At 41.8% G+C, this 18807-nt stretch overlaps 2 protein-coding genes across 6 annotated transcripts in view; one reads left to right on the forward strand and one right to left on the reverse strand.

Moving 5' to 3' along the window:
* med23 (mediator complex subunit 23) overlaps positions 1-7706 on the reverse strand; it is a 29365-nt gene extending 21659 nt beyond the window's left edge. The window contains exons 1-11 of one of the 4 annotated variants that reach the window (XM_046298314.1): positions 7491-7706; positions 6896-6927; positions 6623-6710; positions 6380-6504; positions 6182-6293; positions 2792-2890; positions 2599-2700; positions 2411-2480; positions 2184-2296; positions 1973-2068; positions 1421-1438 (exon numbers count right to left, since the gene is read on the reverse strand). In XM_046298314.1, coding sequence (XP_046154270.1) covers positions 1421-1438; positions 1973-2068; positions 2184-2296; positions 2411-2480; positions 2599-2700; positions 2792-2890; positions 6182-6293; positions 6380-6504; positions 6623-6710; positions 6896-6927; positions 7491-7541 — 906 coding nt within the window. In that variant the 5' untranslated portion in view covers positions 7542-7706. The remainder of the gene's footprint in view (positions 1-1420; positions 1439-1972; positions 2069-2183; positions 2297-2410; positions 2481-2598; positions 2701-2791; positions 2891-6181; positions 6294-6379; positions 6505-6622; positions 6711-6895; positions 6928-7490) is intronic. The other 3 variants (XM_046298315.1, XM_046298316.1, XM_046298317.1) reach the window with 3 other exon arrangements.
* A 649-nt stretch (positions 7707-8355) lies between these two features.
* il20ra (interleukin 20 receptor, alpha) lies at positions 8356-12959 on the forward strand. Of its 2 annotated transcripts, XM_046298318.1 has the most exons (8): positions 8356-8599; positions 9206-9307; positions 9529-9661; positions 9827-10032; positions 10159-10334; positions 10551-10695; positions 11042-11181; positions 11279-12959. In XM_046298318.1, the coding sequence occupies exons 2-8, from the start codon at positions 9262-9264 to the stop codon at positions 12185-12187; spliced, it is 1755 nt and encodes a 584-aa protein (XP_046154274.1). In that variant the 5' UTR covers positions 8356-8599; positions 9206-9261; the 3' UTR covers positions 12188-12959. The 2 variants fall into 2 exon arrangements, with proteins under 2 accessions (XP_046154274.1, XP_046154275.1); XM_046298319.1 differs by lacking the exon at positions 9206-9307 and having other exon boundaries at positions 8357-8599.
* The last annotated feature ends 5848 nt before the right edge of the window (positions 12960-18807 follow it).

The raw sequence follows: 18807 nt of genomic DNA on the forward strand, positions 1-18807 counted from the left end.
CATAAGGATAATTTTAGTAAGGCTCAGGCCATTGCATTAGGAAAACAACTCAAAATCAGGAGATTGTCTGCCAAAAGTCATGGTGAAAGCAACGTAATTAGTCAGTCAGCACGATTCATAGTAGCTTTTGAACCAAATCATCCCTGTTGTGGTGGATGTGTCAAAATCCAATAATGTAACCTCAATGGCAAAAGATACATTTGAACATTTGATCATGCTCCTATGGGAACAAAGACATGGTCAATTCCGGACATTCCCGGAGTGCATTTCAACCTAGTACCTTGAAACAACGTAGCCTATCTAGTGTTAACATTCAAATGGAAAACTCTTGCAGTGCAAACGTCAAGATACACCTGAACCACAGTTGAAAACAGACAGGACTATACTACATTCCGGCATGCAGCAGATCAGGGCTTGAAATTAACATGTCATTCTCAGGTACGTACACCTCTAGTTTCAAACAGAAAATGTCCGATCCTCTTTGCTGATTTGGTAATGTTGCATGTTTGAAATTGTAAATGAATAATGATTTGTAACATGCTTTGGTTTCATTCAAAATGAATATAGAAATATATATAGGCTACTAAATTCAAGGACATTGGAATAGGGAAGGAACTAGTGTATTCAATAATATAACACTCCAAAGTAGATTCTAATAATATCAATTTTGCAATTGTATCAATTGGTGGCAATTGATACAATTTGTTCACATTTTACTACAATCATTTTCCCTTGAGATCTCACGAGAGCTTTTACAATGCTGTTCTGCACATTCTTAGAATTGCAAAATGAATTCAACAAAATGAATTCATAGTCTAATGCAGGGAGACTACAGGGGCAGTGGAGTTAGCCACCATAAAATGAGAATCTAAGTAAATCACTTAACTAATTTTGCCACAGTGTACAGGCAGTTGAAAGTGAGTTTCAATTGTGTCCAACTATGTATAGAAAATTTGAAGTAGAATAATCTATGAAAGACAGAGAAGCAAAATAATTGTCAAGCTGCTGTGTTTCTGGACTTGTATACAGGATCTTGGGACGGGAGATGGAATTCTGAAACCCAAGACCGAACACAACGCATCTGTGGGAAAGTATGTTCTTACAAAACAGCTTTGAGAGATGTCTTGACAGACAGCAACAGCCACAGCATTAAAACTCCAATGAGATGTGACGTCTACGGACCACACTTCGTGGCCAACAAGGGGAGCTGAACTGTAGACCCTTGCACATCCTGTCAATGTGATGCATTGTCATATCAGCTCTTTCACATGCTCTTGGACATCGGCCTCTAAGGTAATTTCAAGCCCTATGTTATGCTTTATTTGTCATTTTTCGGGTTGTCTAGACGTGATCAGTGTAGCTAGGAAGCTGCGTCCAGTAACTGGTTAGTCACAATACAACAGGAAGATTGTGAACATACCTGAGCAATGTTCAAGGTCTAGAGCATTGGAGGATGGGCAAGACAGGACAGAACAAAAAGAAAGGAAGAAAAAAGGAGAAGACAAAACAGTGACTAGGAGGCCAGCTCCAAGTTCCCCTGTCAGTCAGTAAAGCCGGAGTACTCCTAAGAGACACATCAAGCGAATGTGACGGGGCATATTAGCTGGTGTATTCCCTTACACCAATACTCGTTGTTGTGTGTCCCTGGGCCAAAGGGGCAGAGTCAGACAGAACTTGAAACACTGTTGATTTGAGCTGCCAAGCAGGGCTGGGGCTAAACATAGAGCACTGAATTGGCAGGGAATAGATTGGAGGCTGGCCTTATAGAAACAAAGCAATGCAAACCATTGTTGTTTGCCTTCATCTGGATTCTACAGGTAATCAGATGCACTAAATACAGTACAAGACACCTCACGTGATAGGCTGGTCATCTGGAGTGTCCTTGGCTTGTGTACTGTACCTGTGTTACCAAGAGCAAGGGGGGAGGTAGAGGAGGAAGGGGAGAGCTGACAGGGCAGGAGAGGAGAAGTACCTGCTTGTTGAGCCCTAACATGTTGCAGACCATGTCTCGAGAGTAGGGCTGCTCCAGCACATATCGCAGCAGCCCTGTCTGTGGTTCAAACAGGTCCTGGGGGGGGGAAACACCCACATCCTTTGACAAAAGCTTTGAAAAACAGGCTTTACACTGTCTGGGTAAAAGATTTCTATGGAGGTGATAGGTATGATAGGTTTAGGAGTAGTACCTTGTCGAAGGGCAGCATGCCCCTGAGAGGGAATCGTAATGTGGTGGGGTCCAGCTTCCAGGAATTGCAGATAGCTCCAGAGTTGTTGACCACTGGAAGGAGGCTGCATCTCCCTACAGGTCAAACATATGATAGGTCACTTAAAGGTCTCTGAGCAATAGTCCCAAATAAATATATGCATCTCACTGCTCAATACCAGGCAGGTTAGGTGTAAACGGTGGCCTTACCACAGATGGAGTTAATTCTTGCAGTGGGTCGAAAACTGTCAACAAAATCTGACATGAGACTGCCCAGAAGCTAGAATAAAAGAGAAGGATAGCGTGAAAGACTGACCAGCTCAGATGCTATGTATCTCAGTTCAAATCGATTCATCATCCACACAAATGACATGAACATAGCCTGGTTAAAAACATACCCAGTGTGACAACATCCCCTCGGGATAGAGTTTTCTGATCTCTGTAATGGCAAAGTAGGCAGGCAGGAGGCACGCGTTCCTGTCGAGGATGTACTCCACCACCTGCGAGGAGATACAAACATTTCAGCAGGTTATTTCAACAGGAAATCCCCAAACTCTTGTGAAAAAGCCTATGGCTGGAAAGGAGGCGTACCTCTCGTGCAGCTAGCAGCTGCTGGACCACAGCTGAGCTAACAGTGTTGGGGATGGTCTGAATCTTATCCAGCAGAGCCTTCAGTAGATCTCTAACTCCCTGTGATGGAACACAATGAAGCACATCATTCATGTCAATTAGTAGAGAATATCCTATAATACACATGTAATAAAACTATTTACACTGTTGTATATATACAAATCACTCTGGAACTGCAGGGAAATGTATTCGTTTAACATAAGAAGGAGTCCACATTGCATAGAATGTGTCTATAGACCCATTGAGTGTGTTACATGTTTTCCAACTTTATGCAATTCAAAACAGATTTAATGCAAAGAGCATGAGAAGGGGCTGCAGATGATTTCCATCTAAGTAAAATTAACTGTCTCGCTAACAAAGTGACAAAGGCAATTTCATCCTTATTCATTTTGGTCAATTGTATTGTGGGCAAGGAAACCCCAAATAGTGCAATAAAAGGGTCTGGCTCGATCTGTGTGCCGCTTAATTCCGAGAGTGTGTTAAAAATGTCTTTCCAGAAACCAACGAGATGGGCAACACCAAAACATGTGTACATGACTAGCAGGAGACAGATTACGTCATACACAATTTGGGTTCACATCCGTGTAAATGTTGGATAATCTTGCTTTGGTCCAGTGGACCCTATGAATGAGTTTGCATCGAATGAGGCCGTGTCGAGCGCAAATAAAAGAGCTATGTAACCCTTTTGAGTGCCCCGTCCCATAGTTCATTAGATATTTCCTCACCCTGTTCCTCCTCCAATGAGGATTTAATATTGTTTAATGAGATAACTTGTAGTGAGAATTTGACTATAGATTATTGACACGGTGCCTTTCAGAGTGGGAAGTGGGATAACAAATGTGTCAAACTGGGTTTCACCAGGAAGGGTGAGGAATCCTGGATCTATGCTGTGGATTAACTCCGGACTTGTAAGAACCTAAAATAAATTGATGGGGAGACCAAATTTAGCTGATAATTGTTCAAACGTATTAAATGTATTGTTAATATACAGATCTCTATCTTCTAATGCCGAGACGAGACCACGTTGAGAAAGCACCAGGAAAATCTGGGTTTGAGGCTACCGGAGCCAAAGAGGTTATTTGAAAGTGAATGTTTTGACATATTTTTTGGTGAAGGAGGAGGCCTGTAACGGAGGAGTGAGCAAGGTAAGACAATGATGCCGGTATAGACGAGGCAGCCTCCATCTCTAGCCAAATTGGGGGTGGGAATATCTCTCTGCTCTGCAACCAGTAGTGAATGATCCTAAGGTTCATAATAGATTCTGAAATCCGGGTGAGCTAGACTGTTGTCTGGTTTGGGCCTCTGCAAAAGCTGTTATCGCATCCTGGGGCCTTTTTGTCCCATATAAAATGGTAGTAATTAGGCAGTCGATCTTTTTGAAAAATGTATTGGGAAGAAAAATCAGAAGGAACTGATAGAAGAATTTAGGGAGAGTAATCATTTTAATAGAATTAATTATTGCGACTAAGGAGAGTTGTAGCAAAGACCAGCGTTCCAAATCGTCCTTCGTACGGGTTAAAAGAGGAACAAAGTTGGCTTGATTTTTAAAAAGAAATCTGATTGTGACATGTACCCCGAGATAAATAAAACTACTGTGAGCAATTTTAAATGGCAAATTATGTAAAGGATTTTTTTTCTGCCATATTCAGTGGCATCAACTGGCTTTTACCGAGATTCAGTTTATACCCTGATAAGTGACCGAAGGATGCGAAAGAGGCAAGGGCAGCAGGAACAGAAAGGTTGGATGTGTATAATAATAAATCTGCATATAAAGACAGTTTGTGTTCATGTCCATATCCGACTATACCTTTGATGAGGGGGTTGGAGCGAAGTGTTATTGCAAGTGGTTCTATGGCGAGGGCAAAAGGTAAGGGACTTAAAGGGCAACCCTGGCGTGTCGAGCGATGCAAAGCGAAGCAGTCTGAGTGTTATTAGTCCTGACAGAGGCTTGAGGGGATGAGTACATAAGTCTTATCCAAGCCATGAATTTGGAGCCACAGCAGAATTTATTTAGAGTGTAAAAAAAGGTATTTCCATTCCAAAAAAACAAAGACAAACGACAAGGCACAAAAGACATAAAAACTATATACAAATAAAGAGGTTAAAACCCCTTCCAGAAGCATCTCCCCAACTGAGATGCAAGCAAAACCCTAAATAGAAAAAAGTTGAGCAAAGCATGATAACTGTTACCCTGTGCTACCTGGGATTTGTGACCATTTAACTAGAGTAAGCCAAACATACATAGATTGGCCCCCAACAGAGTCTTAAGGAAAACTAGCCTCGGTTAAGAGCGGTTTAACAGCAATACAGATGGTAAAACTACGACTGAACCATGAAAACAGCCAGATATTGAAAGAGGCGGCAACCTGGGTTAGAATTTTTTAAATGAAAAAGATAATGACATTCAAATGTCGATGAACCCAGCAAAATTGGCGTCGATAGCAAACCATTCGGGCTGCTAACAATATCAGCTAACCAACCATTTGTTCCACACCATGCGGTACAACAAGCGATGCTTCTCCCGATCTCCTCAGTGTGTCATTGCGAACGTGAAAGAAAGGCACCCTGATGACTAATGGTCGCGGGGGTTCTCCATCCCGTGGTCGGCTACGCAGAGTGCGGTGGGCCCGGTCTAGCAGTGAGTTCTCCTCCAGACCGAGCAGCTCCTGAAGCAGCTGGGCTATGAACTCCGTTGGTCTTGGGCCCTGCACTCCCTCCGGTATTCCCAGTAGACGAATGTTGTTCCTCCGCATTCTACTTTCCATATCTTTGCATCTATTGTCGAGGTATGCCACCTTAGTTGTCAGTGAGCCAACGTTAGCCTCTAGCTCGCTAATGCGAGTGCTGTGGTCTGCAGCATCTCGTTCCAAATCCGATAAGGCCACTCCGTGTGCGTCGAGCTTATTCTGCAACGTTAAACTCTCAATAGATTTTTTAAGCTCGTCTTTGACCATTGATATCTCTGACCTGAGATTGGTAGAGAGAGAGTCAATTTTGCCGAAAATATCGGTTTTGAGGGTGCCTATCACGGATTGTAGCATCTCCACAGTCAGGGTTTCCGTGGGGCCGGCATTAGCAGCGTCCGGTGGCGAATCAGGAGAGGGCGCGGGCTTGCTGTGGCCTGCTCTTGCAGACTTCGTTTTTTTCCGTGTCGACGACATTACAAACTTAAAATTCTCAAACTTGATCTGAATTGTTTACGGGTCTCTTCAGACTCCTGGCCAAACAAAAATATATACAATTTTGCAAGGTTAAATATATAAAGTTGGTCACTAAACTCAGGAGCTATAGGGCAACACGTTGTACATCCTTGGCTTTCAACAGCGCCTCTCCAAGTGCATTGTTTCTTACCTTGTAATCCACACCACCGATGATCTTTCGTATGAGTCGAAAAGTCAAGGCCCATAACTGTGTCCGCTCCCACTCCAGGTTATCTGAGCTTATGAGAGCCTGACACACCATCCTGAGAAAACATGACATTTAATTTGTCTGTCCGCAGCACAATACACAACACTAGTCATTATCTCACAGAGAAAAACACATCCTTACCTGGGAGGTAACAGACTGGTTTCCACTGCCATGGCGAGGCAGTCGTAGAGAAAAGAGATCCGTTTGGGGCTGTGCTGGCCATGAATGAATCGGACAATCCACTGCACACACTGGTCATGGGAATCCTGAAAAAAAGCAGCAAACTTTCTTGTTACTACTGAGGAATTACAGAAACAAGTGCAATGTATAAGGTTTGAATGATGTTTGATGCTGCATGTGTCAAATCTTGGGCATCTCTCTCACCGGAGGAAGAGTGCTCCAATACTGACGAAAGGCACCTAGACAACTGATAAGTTTTGTTCTCTCATCCTCAGGTGTGTCCATAAACATGCTGAGAAGACAAATGCGAAGTCATTAAAGACAACTATGAAAACATAACCCCTCCACAAGTACTACAACAAATTGTATGACACTGAAGTGTTTTTTATACTGTACTTAATCTTTAACTGGGATGCAGACAGTGCACATCTGGCCTAGCTATGTCTTCACAAAACAAGTCTGCTTCAGAAGTCATACCCTGCAAAGGCTTCCTCAATAACTTCTGTTTTCTGAAAAAGAAAATGATGCATTCAGTGAATAGACAATCAATGGAGTAATGGTTAGAATGTTACACTCGACAAATTAGCTAGCTATCACATATAGAGTTAATGACCTGACAAAACGTGCACGATCTAAGGATGTATTCATTACGGAAACCGTTTGCCGTTTAAGAGCCAAACGGAACTAAACGGGGAGGGACCTACCTGACTGTCAAATATAACCTCTCGTTTTCGGGTTTTGCTACAGAATCAGCATAATGATTACACCCCTGTTGTCATAGGCTAACGTTGTATAGCTAAAGTAGAAATGTTGTATAAAGTTAGCTAGCGGGTTTTGGCATTGCTATTAACATGTATCATTAGCTTGATCAACATGAGGCAGCAAATATTAGGCTAAGTGGAATGCATGCTGAGATTGTTGTAAAATGTGGCTAACCAAAAACTATTCGGCCATAAGTGAATTAGCAAAAAAGCTAGCTAGCTAAACCAGTAACGTTAGCTGCTAACAAAAGGTAAGTGGCTAACGTCAGCTGGCTATCTAAAGTTAGCTGTCTGATACAGAATGCACATACCACTACATCCTCGAATATACTCTGGAGCTGGGTTTCCATTGAAATCGCCATGCTTCAACGATGAACACTACAATTTACCAATTCATGTCAGAAATCACATATACACTTTGCTCCATTCAATGATTATGGATGGTTTCTACAGCTATAAGGCTAACGTTTGTTAACCGGAAGTTGGTGCAGCCTTAAAAACAAACCGATATGACACAGTACATTGTTCCATGTCTGTGGTGCCATTTCGTTTAATAAAACAATACGATCTACGTTTCAATGGTCTGTGGTATATCTAAAATGAAACTATTAATCATACTGATACATTTAACATGTCTAGATCAGTTTAAACTAAGTAAACGTGCTTATGCAAAATCATAATGTAAAACGTCAACGTCATCAATAACCTCAAGTGGAGAGTTGGCATTTATGCCACAAGGTGGTGATCTATGACAATTAAATAAACTATTCACACCAGTCAAACAAGTCTTCAAACATGGAAATATTTGCAATGTGGCCTATACAAGTACATTAATCACTGCACTGCCATCTCAAGAATGTTGTGGGGTGGTCAAAAGTGCTATGCTATGGTGACCCAACACAAACAAATATGTTTAAGTTATTACAACATTTTACACAAATCTGACAGATGTTCCCTACCAGAACAAGTGTTTTTCATATCCATACTTTAAATGTTAAAACATTGAATCACATCAAATCACAAAAATTATCATCCCATAACCTGGGTTTAAAAATATATGGAAAAACACTAACGTCTAGGCCTAGTTTATTTCCCCATGTGCACATGTGCTAGTGTTCCGAATTCCTAATATCTTACAGTAAATAACTCCGCCCACGTCACTTGACTAAGCGACCTGGCCAGTGTAAGGTATATCAGATAAGAATTACCACTCTGCGTGAACAACATGGAAGCGATGTGGAAGAACGAGATCCTAGAACTGAATAATTTACTTTAGCCTATCGGTTGAAATGTCCATGAGCTCAATTCTCCTTTTAAAGGTGTCAACACTTTTGTTATGACAATGTTATAAACTATTTACCAACAATTCTACGGGAAAGAATGGTCAAATATCTCTACATTATTTCTCTATGGACCGCAGGTAGGCTTAATTTTCATTTGCAGCTCATAATCAATTTAAGAAAATGTTTACTACTGCTGTGCAGTCCAGTTGATCACATATCACCTGGCAATGTTTTTGAGAACACCGTTGGCTTGGTTTTATGCCCTATAGACAGTATACTCAATATTTTGCAACTACAATGTATCATTTGCTACTGTCAAGCTACAGGAATAGTTCAGCTATCATTGTTCAGCTTGTCATTGTTCAATTAGTTTCCCCCTTTCTCCCTTAAAAATACATTTTAAGCATGTTTAACCAATGCAATACTTTTTTGTTACTTTGGAACTCACCCAAACACGTTCATCGTTATGTGGGTGGCATTTACTTTGGTTTACTTTTGTTTTCACTCACTTTACTTGTGCTTGATGTGGAACCTCACACTAAATGTATTCTCCATCAGCATACCCAGCAGATGTAGATAGGGAGTTGAAATGGGAGAGAAACGTGTTACATTTCATGATAAGTTGATACTCAAGGCATTGATCAAAGCTATTTCAAAAAGGTTGTTGGCATGCATACAGAAAAACAGCGCTCAATGACATTTATGATGCACTGAACAGGGTTCATTTTCTTTTATCTAATCAGGAGATGTCCTTGAATTACGTGATCGTGTGGTATTCTGAATCACACAGGAAACAAAGATGTGGTCTCGTACAGTCAGAGGAAAAGCAGGGTGTCTTTTTGAGGGTTTATGAAATCTTTTATTGTTCAAATTTCATCACAACATCCTGTTCTATAAAACAAATATATATTTTCAGTCTCCAAAAGAAGGGTCTAAATCGCTCTCTTTATTTCTCTATAATATAATTATATTATTTTAGAACTGTTTACTGTTTAAGGACTGATGCTCCAGCAGTCATTTTGAAATGACCTTGATCATCTGCTTTCTGCTCTTCCTCCTTTCCTAGTGGTCTCAGACGTTACCTCTGTAGCGCGTCCCGAAGGAGTACACTTCAACTCCATGAACCTGAGGAACATTGTAAAGTGGCATCCTGGGAAAGACGCACCAAATGACACCAACTACACAGTGGAATATGCAATGTGAGGACACTTTAGCCTTTATCACGATCTCGGCACCCAGAACCAAATCAGCTACTCGGTTTTGTCACGAGAGACTGAGCTTTCCATGAACTACTTGTAAATAAATGTCCATGATCCATGGATTTAAGGACACATCTCATTATGTGTTAATTTGTTGTCTCCTAGCTATGGTGACCGCATGGATGGTGGAGCGAGACGGGTGCGCTGGAGGGTGAAGAAGAAGTGCAGAGACATCCCTCAGACCTGGTGTGATCTATCCAACGAGACAACTGACCTGGATGAAGTCTACTTTGCTAGAGTCAAGGCTTTGGGCAAAAATGGATCCTCCAAATGGACACTCACAGAAAAGAGTTTCGAACCCAAAGCTGACAGTAAGTTGAGATCCTGTTCAAAGATCATTTTCCTTATCTATGAAAGAGGAGCCAAAGTGAAACACTCAATCGGAGAATGTGTCAGGCCACATATGATAGGACATGTTTTATACCTTTCTCAAACAGCAACCTTTGGACCTCCACTTGTCAAACTTGTGGTGAAAGAGAATAGTGTTACCGTTAAGCTGAAGGGTCCAATGAGATGGAAGACTGGGAATATGACAAAAGAGTACTCCTTGTTGAAATTCTACCCTCAGATGACTTACAACCTGTCTGTGTACGACAACACAAGCAACAAAACGGTCGGTGTTACTTAGGTTACTGTAACTCTCTGTAAAGAATTAAATGACATAATATGTAGGACTGTCTACAGGGACTTTAATCAGTGAAAGTTGCTGCATTAATAGATTGTGATCTACAATTATATATTTTTTGTATTATATATTTAGCTAAGATTAATTATGATTGTTAGTTTTATATTGTGTATTTTAACTTTCTGTATACATTTTGTCTTTCAGCAACACTTCACTGTGGAAAACAGATCCTTTGAATATAGGCTGCTTGCCTTTGAAACCCAGTATTGTTTCTCTGCTAAGGCCCAGGTCCTATCACTTCTTTTTGCTTGTCATGCATCTGAATGGCAGTGCCTAACAACCTCAAAGGGTAAGATAAGACTCGATTTAATCTTGCTCCAATGACCTAGTTCTTTTCTATCTGTCAGGATAAGTCTACTCAACAGGTTTTGGTACAGCACGACAAAACAATCGAGAGGACTTGAGGAATGAGACAACTTGAGGTGTTTTCCCAGGGTGTATTTTCTCTTCCTGTTAGAGAAGGAATTATGTTGATGTTTCAAGGGATGTTTGTGTGTGTCTGTATGTGCGTGTGCTAGTGAGTGAGTGTGGGTTTGTCTTCTCAGCTTTATCCTATGGGTTTTCCCTTTCCTATAACTGCTGTGTACTGTATAGATCTGTCTTATTTTACCTCTACCTCACCACTGTCTTTACAGATCCCTTTTATGGCCAGCTGCTACTGATGTTGCTGGGAGCCGTTGTCCCATCAGTCATCTGCCTCTTCATGCTGATCCTGGTCGGATGCCTTGTCTACCACTTTGTCTGTGGTAATAAACAGAAACGCCCCCCTTTCCTGGTAAGAATTGTGTGACTTATGTGACCAATAGAAGACTTCAACAATGGCTATGAAGTGCAGTTTACTAAACTGCATGTCCACTTTTTTCCTGTTTTAGGAAATATCGGACATTCCGAACCCACCGCGGACCTTCTGTCCTGAGCAAGCTGTGACAGTGAACTTGGTACTGGTCAACATGGCCAAGCCCATGGAGATGATGCCCATAAATCCCAACACTATCCTTGCCCTCATCCAACATTCAGAGGGGGAGCCCATACTACCCTACGCTGCCCAGCAAGCCCCTGGCAGAGAGGATTGTAAGGAGGGATCATGGGAAGATGACTTCAGGGAGGCCCAACCAGAGCCCCTAGAATACGGCTTCATTGGAGCGTCCCCAAAGATTCCGGAAATGAGGGAAAGTGAGGCATCTCGCAGTGAGGAAACCCTGCAGCTGCATCTCAGCCAGGTCAATACGCACATAGCACAGAGATCTGCACCATGTTCACAGGGGCCTGTGGAGAAAGGGCTCTTTGGAATTCCACTGCTGTCTGGTCTAAAGATGGGGGAGGAGAGCATGAGTTACAAAGAGCCTGATCGGGTGGGTCCCTACGCACCGCAGCACTTCTCAGTCAGAGAGACCCCTGAGGTGGACTTTTGGGAAGACAAGGCTGAAGATCCCCAAAGTTACCCCTCAGATTACGAGACACAGTCTAACAGGAGGGGTACTCAGCCCCTGCGGCTATCCCAGGTCAACCTGTACAGAACCCAGAGGCATACGCTGTTTCCACAGGAGTCTGAGGAAGAGGATGGATCTGGCGGTAACTGTGTTGACTGGAGCCCTACAACAGGGATTCTCCAGATCCCTCTGCTCTCCAAGCCTATTCCAGAGGTGGAGATGAACAGGGAGTTAGAGCAGGTGGAGATCTTACCCTCTGTGGTGGTGAGGCAGTCAGAGGAGTGTGAGGGTGAGAGTGATCTGATTGAACTACAGAACAACTGGAGCCTAGTGATCAACATGGAAGAATAACCTATTGGGCATTTACATTGGGTTTTGGGGGACACACTACTAAAGAGTGGTATAGCTATTCATAATGGCAATTTGTTTATGTTTACCGTATGTGGAAAAATTGCCAAATCAAATGAAGGAATTTTTTAAAACTCATCTGAAACACTTAACTGCTTTAGCACTGTGATTGTAACTAACATATTTTTGAGAGTTTATTTTTTACTTTGTACTTTATCCATACTTTTCTACTTACTTATTACGATTTATATATTGCCAGATAGCTTTTTTTGTGTAGAGCTTCATACAACATTTAATTGAATGCACATGCAATGTCACTTTACCTCATGATGATTAACAACCAGGAAGGAGTGTGGCTGTAATGGTCTCTAACTATGTTGCTTTATAACACACTAAAGCTTTACTGTCCTCCACCTGCAGAGTACATTATGTACAATATGTACTTCCCTCTGACTATGAAGACAAAGCTTTTCAGGGAAATCGTTGGACTGACCTGTCTATGCAAATGAAGGATGCATTAGTTTTTTCCTCAAATATTTTCACACTTCGATGTCATACAATTACCGTTAACCCATTTGTTCCCACATTGTTTCTCAGGCACGCCACTATGCAATGTTATACCACTAGTAACCCTAACTTGTAATCCAGATTGTTTAAAACATTTTTTTACTGAAAAGTATCTTTTTTTAAAATAGTTTTATTCTTGGTCACAATTGTGACCGATGGGAACATTCTGTGCTTTGCCTATAATAAAATAAACAAACAATTAGCTATTTTTCTCAGCCGCAATATCTATATACACCTCTTAAAAAGTGTTTTTGTTATTGACACGTACACCAGATAGGTGCAGTGAAATATGTTGTTTTTATAGGGTCATCCATAGTTGTATCTTGCTCAAGAGCACATTTTTCACCTTGTCGGCTCGGGGAGTCAAACCATTGACCTCTAACCGCTAGGGGCAAACTGCCAATCTTACTGCTACCCTCACTTACCCACACAAACCAGCCCTGTTACCCCCTTGTCCAAAACCTAACACCCACATGCCAATACTGTTACGATCGTCATAATGAGTAGACCAAGGCGCAGCGTGCGTAGAGTTCCACATATTTAAAACATTGAAAAACTCACCAAACAAAATAATAAAGCACAAACGAACCGTGACGCTACTTGTGTGCACACAGGCAACTAACTGTAGACAAGATCCCACAAACATAAATGAGGAAATGGCTACCTAAATATGATCACCAATCAGAGACAACAATAAACAGCTGCCTCTGATTGGGAACCATATCAGGCCACCATAGAAATACAAATTCACCCAAGTCACTATCCCACCCCAACCAACACAGAGAATAAACAGCTTACTATGGTCAGGGTGTGACAAATACCCTAATATTGATACAATCAAGTACCCATATTCTAGCCCCAAATGCCATATTTGTTACTCATAGAGTAGTTGCTTTGCCAATACACCTCATCCATGTTACTTGCCTATCTCAGCCATGTTACCCACTTTCATTAGGCCTGTATTCCCCACGTCACCAACAGTAACCTATCCAGCTAGTCGCTGTACATCCCAACCCTGTCATTTGCATATCTTAGTCCTACGACTTTAACCTGTACACGCTAATAATTTACTACCACAAAATTATTGCCAGAAAGGAATTTAATGGGCAATAGAGGTCCATCCAGACCCATTGCCTGAATTGAGCCTTGTGTATCTCCACCCCATGACACATATAAACCAGATCAATACATGGGTTCTCATATAAAACAGGTCTACCCCAGTGCCCAAACATTCATACAAACCTGGTCGACACTTGTACTTCAGCCCCAATATTCTTACAGACCAGGTGTACACCTGCAAGTCTAACCCAATATTATTACAGACCAGGTATACACCTGCAAGTCTAACCCAATATTGTTTACAGTCCAGGTGTATACCTGCAAGTCTAACCCAATATTCTTTACAGACCTGGTGTACACCTGCAAGTCTAACCCAATATTCTTTACAGACCAGGTGTACACCTGCAAGTCTAACCCAATATTCTTACAGTCCAGGTATACACCTGCAAGTCTAACCCAATATTCTTACAGACCAGGTGTACACATGCAAGTCTAACCCAATATTCTTTACAGATCTGGTGTACACCTGCAAGTCTAACCCAATATTCTTACAGTCCAGGTGTACACCTGCAAGTCTAACCCAATATTCTTACAGTCCAGGTATACACCTGCAAGTCTAACCCAATATTCTTTACAGGCCAGGTATACACCTGCAAGTCTAACCCAATATTCTTACAGACCAGGTGTACACCTGCAAGTCTAACCCAATATTCTTACAGACCAGGTATACACCTGCAAGTCTAACCCAATATTCTTACAGTCCAGGTGTACACCTGCAAGTCTAACCCAATATTCTTACAGTCCAGGTATACACCTGCAAGTCTAACCCAATATTCTTTACAGGCCAGGTATACACCTGCAAGTCTAACCCAATATTCTTACAGACCAGGTGTACACCTGCAAGTCTAACCCAATATTCTTACAGACCAGGTGTACACCTGCAAGTCTAACCCAATATTCTTACAGACCAGGTGTACACCTGCAAGTCTAACCCAATATTCTTACAGTCCAGGTATACACCTGCAAGTCTAACCCAATATTCTTACAGACCAGGTGTACACATGCAAGTCTAACCCAATATTCTTTACAGACCTGGTGTACACCTGCAAGTCTAACCCAATATTGAAAAACAAAAAGTCTACTGCTACATGTCAGCCCCATGTGTCATAGAAATAGGTGTACTTCTGCATTTCAGACATACTATTCATACAAACCAGGTCTACACCTGTACTTCAGATGCAATTTACATACTTACAAAGTCTGCACCTATGCTTGAACTCAACTAAGCCAGGTCTAAATGTGTTGAAGCCTGAACACTCAAACTGTAAACCAGATCTATCCCTGCACCTCAGCTCTACACCTTTGACCGAGTCCCAACACTAATATAAACCAGATCCACACTAATTCAGTATTATGGGTCTATATATGGCCAATTCCTTCTGAAATAACAAAATCACTGATTTAAACATACACTACCGGTCAAAAGCTTCAGAACACCTACTCATTCAAGGGTTTTTATTTTTTACTATTTTCTACACTGTAGAATAATAGTGAAGACATCAACACTATGAAATAACTCATAAGGAATCATGTAGTAACAAAAAAAAAGTGTTAAACAAATCAAAATATATTTTATATGAGATTCTTCAAATAGCCACTCTTTGCCTTGATTTTTTTGTGAAATCCAATTGGTAGTTAGTCTTTTCCCATCGCTGCAATTTCCCTACGGACTCGGTAGAGGTGAAGGTCGAGAGCCATGCGTCCTCCTAAACATGACCCTGCCAAGCCGCACTTGTTCATATAAGGAAATCAGTCAATTAAAATCAATCAGTCTATTCTATGGATTTCACATGACTGGGCAGGGGCGTAGCCATGGGTGGGGCTGGTAGGGCATAGGCCCACCCATTTGGGATCCAGGTCCAGCAAATCAGAATGAGTTTTCCCCCACAAAACGGCTTTCTTACAGACAGAAATACTCCTCAGCACCTAAAAGAACAAAATGCTCACTAACAGGGATGTAAACAGATTTGTGCATATGGAACATTTCTGGAATCTTTTATTTCAGCTCATGAAACATGGGACCGGCACTTTACATGTTGCATTTATATTTTTGTTCAGCGTAATTACTGGTGTCTGTGTGACTGTGTGTGACTGCCTGCATGCATGAAATGCCCCCCCCCCCCCCCCCTAGATATGTTTTTATGAACAGTTGACTGTCACATGGATGTGAACATTCTCATGATCTCTTTGAAGAAGTCGACAGATTAGAAGATGAACAGACAGACCTTTTGTTTGTTTTTCTTCCCAAAAGCCACATTAAAAAGGATTTGGTTGATGTCGCCAAAAGGCAACCACAAAGGTCAACAAAGATTTACCTCAGAGAATCAATGGGTGTTTGATATTTAACATCAAAAACAGATTTGTCTTTATAGCGCAGAATGTGCACTTTCCTGAAGTCTTTTCACGTGACTCACCCAGTCAGATGTTAGTGCCAGATATTAGATGTTCGTACACGCTGATAACTCCCGCTTGCATCTGCAGGCTCGTTACTGGTAAATTATAATATGATTATATTATGATATAATTATACTAATATGACACCGTGGTGCGCATCATTAATGATTAACCCACACTAGGTGTAATTCAATGAGGAAAATGACCATCCGTGCGGAGCAAAACCTAACCTATTTGGTAATAATAGTCCATGCCTTGACCCATAGCTGAGGGGTCTTCATCCACATATTACCATGGAATCTTCATGTATTTTCAATTGAACTGAGTAGATAGGACTTGAGGAAACAGACTAAAGAAGTCATGTTGGTTATGAAATAGCTTGTCATCTTTGGCAAAGAAGGTGCAGTTACTGTTTTGAGTAAGACCATGAAAATGATAAGAGCAAATAACGGCCAAGCTATAAAGTTTCGTTTCTTACGGCCCCGTGAAGGCGACAGATTTGAAATATGGTGTGAATGTGTGATTATCTGTGTGTGTTCAAGCAAGGGTTTAGAACCATTATATCAGAAGGGCAGTGACTCAAGAGAAGAGTTTTAAATCATACATCATTGTGTGCACAAAAGCGATGCTTGATTGTTGTTCTCAATAAAAAAAAATTTAAATGATGTATGCTTACAACATATTCTATAGTATTAAAAAACATGGAAAATACTACCTGAAGCATAATGGTTGTTCATTGTGAGGTATAACACAAGCAAGCCACACTCTTTCATGATGAAAGCTTTTGAAAAGAGGAACTGAAAAAAAGGAAGGATTAACATCATCTGGTTGGTGCTAATTAATTATTAACTGTGTTGTGCCGTTTACACTGCGTGGCCTTACTCTCGCCTTTTAGTCGCCCAAAATGCCCCAATCAGGATTAAGAAAAGAGGAGCTGAGTGGATGTTAGTATTTTATCCCCATTATTCAGACATTCTTGAAATTGTAACATTTTAAATATTAGCACTAGCTCAGTGTTGATATAAAATAAACAAATGCATGTAATACATGGCTACTGTACACATCAATGCCCTCAATCTGTTGCTTACAAGTGAAACCAAAACTTCATATCTATCACCAAAACAGAATCATAGATGTACACTAGATGGGTCTCTTTTCCTATAAAGGCACATCTGCAGTCAACCTGGTCTCAGAGCATTTTGTATCATTATGTACGTACATTTGGTACACTCCATTCAGTATAAACTCAGCAAAAAATAAATGTCCCTTTTTCAGGACCCACTCATTCGAAGACAATTTGTACAAATCCAAATAACTTCACAGATCTTCATTGTAAAGAGTTTAAACACTGTTTCCCATGCTTGTTCAATGAACCATAAACAATTAATGAACATGCACCTGTGGAACAGTCGTTAAGACACTAACAGCTAACAGACAGTAGGCAATTTGGGTCACAGTTATGAAAACTTAGGACACTAGAGGCCTTTCTACAGACTCTGAAATACACCAAAAGAAAGATGTCCAGGGTCCCTGCTCATCTGCATGAACGTGCCTTAGGAATGCTGTAAGGAGGCATGACTGCAGATGTGACCAGGGCAATAAATTGCAATGTCCATACTGTGAGACGCCTAAGACAGTGCTATAGGGAGACAGGACGGACAGCGGATCGTACTCGCAGTGGCAGACCACGCGTAACAACACATGCACAGGATTGGTACATCCGAACATCACACCTGCGGGACAGGTACAGGATGGCAACAACAACTGCCTGAGTTACACCAGGAACGCACAATCCCTCCATCAGTGCTCAGACTGTTTTCAATAGGCTGAGAGAGGCTGTACTGAGGGCTTGTAGGTCTGTAGTAAGGCAGGTCCTCACCAGACATCACCGGCAACAACGTCTCGTATAGGCACAAACCCACCGTCGCTGGACCAGACAAGACTGGCAAAAAGTGCTCTTCACTGACGAGTTGCGGTTTTGTCTCACCAGGGGTGATGGTCAGATTCACATTTATTGTCGAAGGAATGAGCGTTACACCGAGGCTTGTGCTCTGGAGCGGGATCGATTTGGAGGTGGAGGGTCCGTCATGGACTGGGGCAGTGTGTCACAGCATCATCGGACTGAGCTGGTTGTCATTGCAGGCAATCTCAACACTGTGCGTTACAGGGAAGAGATCCTCCTCCCTTCCTGCAGGCTCATCCTGACATGACCCTCCAGCATGACAATTCCACCAGCCATACTGTTCGTTCTGTGGGTGATTTCTTGCAAGAAAGGAATGTCTTGCCATGGCCAGTGAAAAGCCCGGATCTCAATCCCATTGAGCACGTCTGTGACCTGTTGGATCGGAGGGTGAGGGCTAGGGCCATTCCCCCCCAGAAATGTCCGGGAACTTGCAGGTGCCTTGGTGGAAGAGTGGGATAGCATCTCACAGCAAGAACTGGCAAATCTGGTGCTGTCCATGAGGAGATGCACTGCAGTACTTAATGCAGTTGGTGGCCACACCAGATACTGACTGTTACTTTTGATTTTGACCCCCCTTTGT

The sequence above is a fragment of the Oncorhynchus gorbuscha genome, linkage group LG14, assembly GCF_021184085.1.
Source record: "Oncorhynchus gorbuscha isolate QuinsamMale2020 ecotype Even-year linkage group LG14, OgorEven_v1.0, whole genome shotgun sequence".
Lineage (NCBI taxonomy): Eukaryota > Metazoa > Chordata > Actinopteri > Salmoniformes > Salmonidae > Oncorhynchus > Oncorhynchus gorbuscha.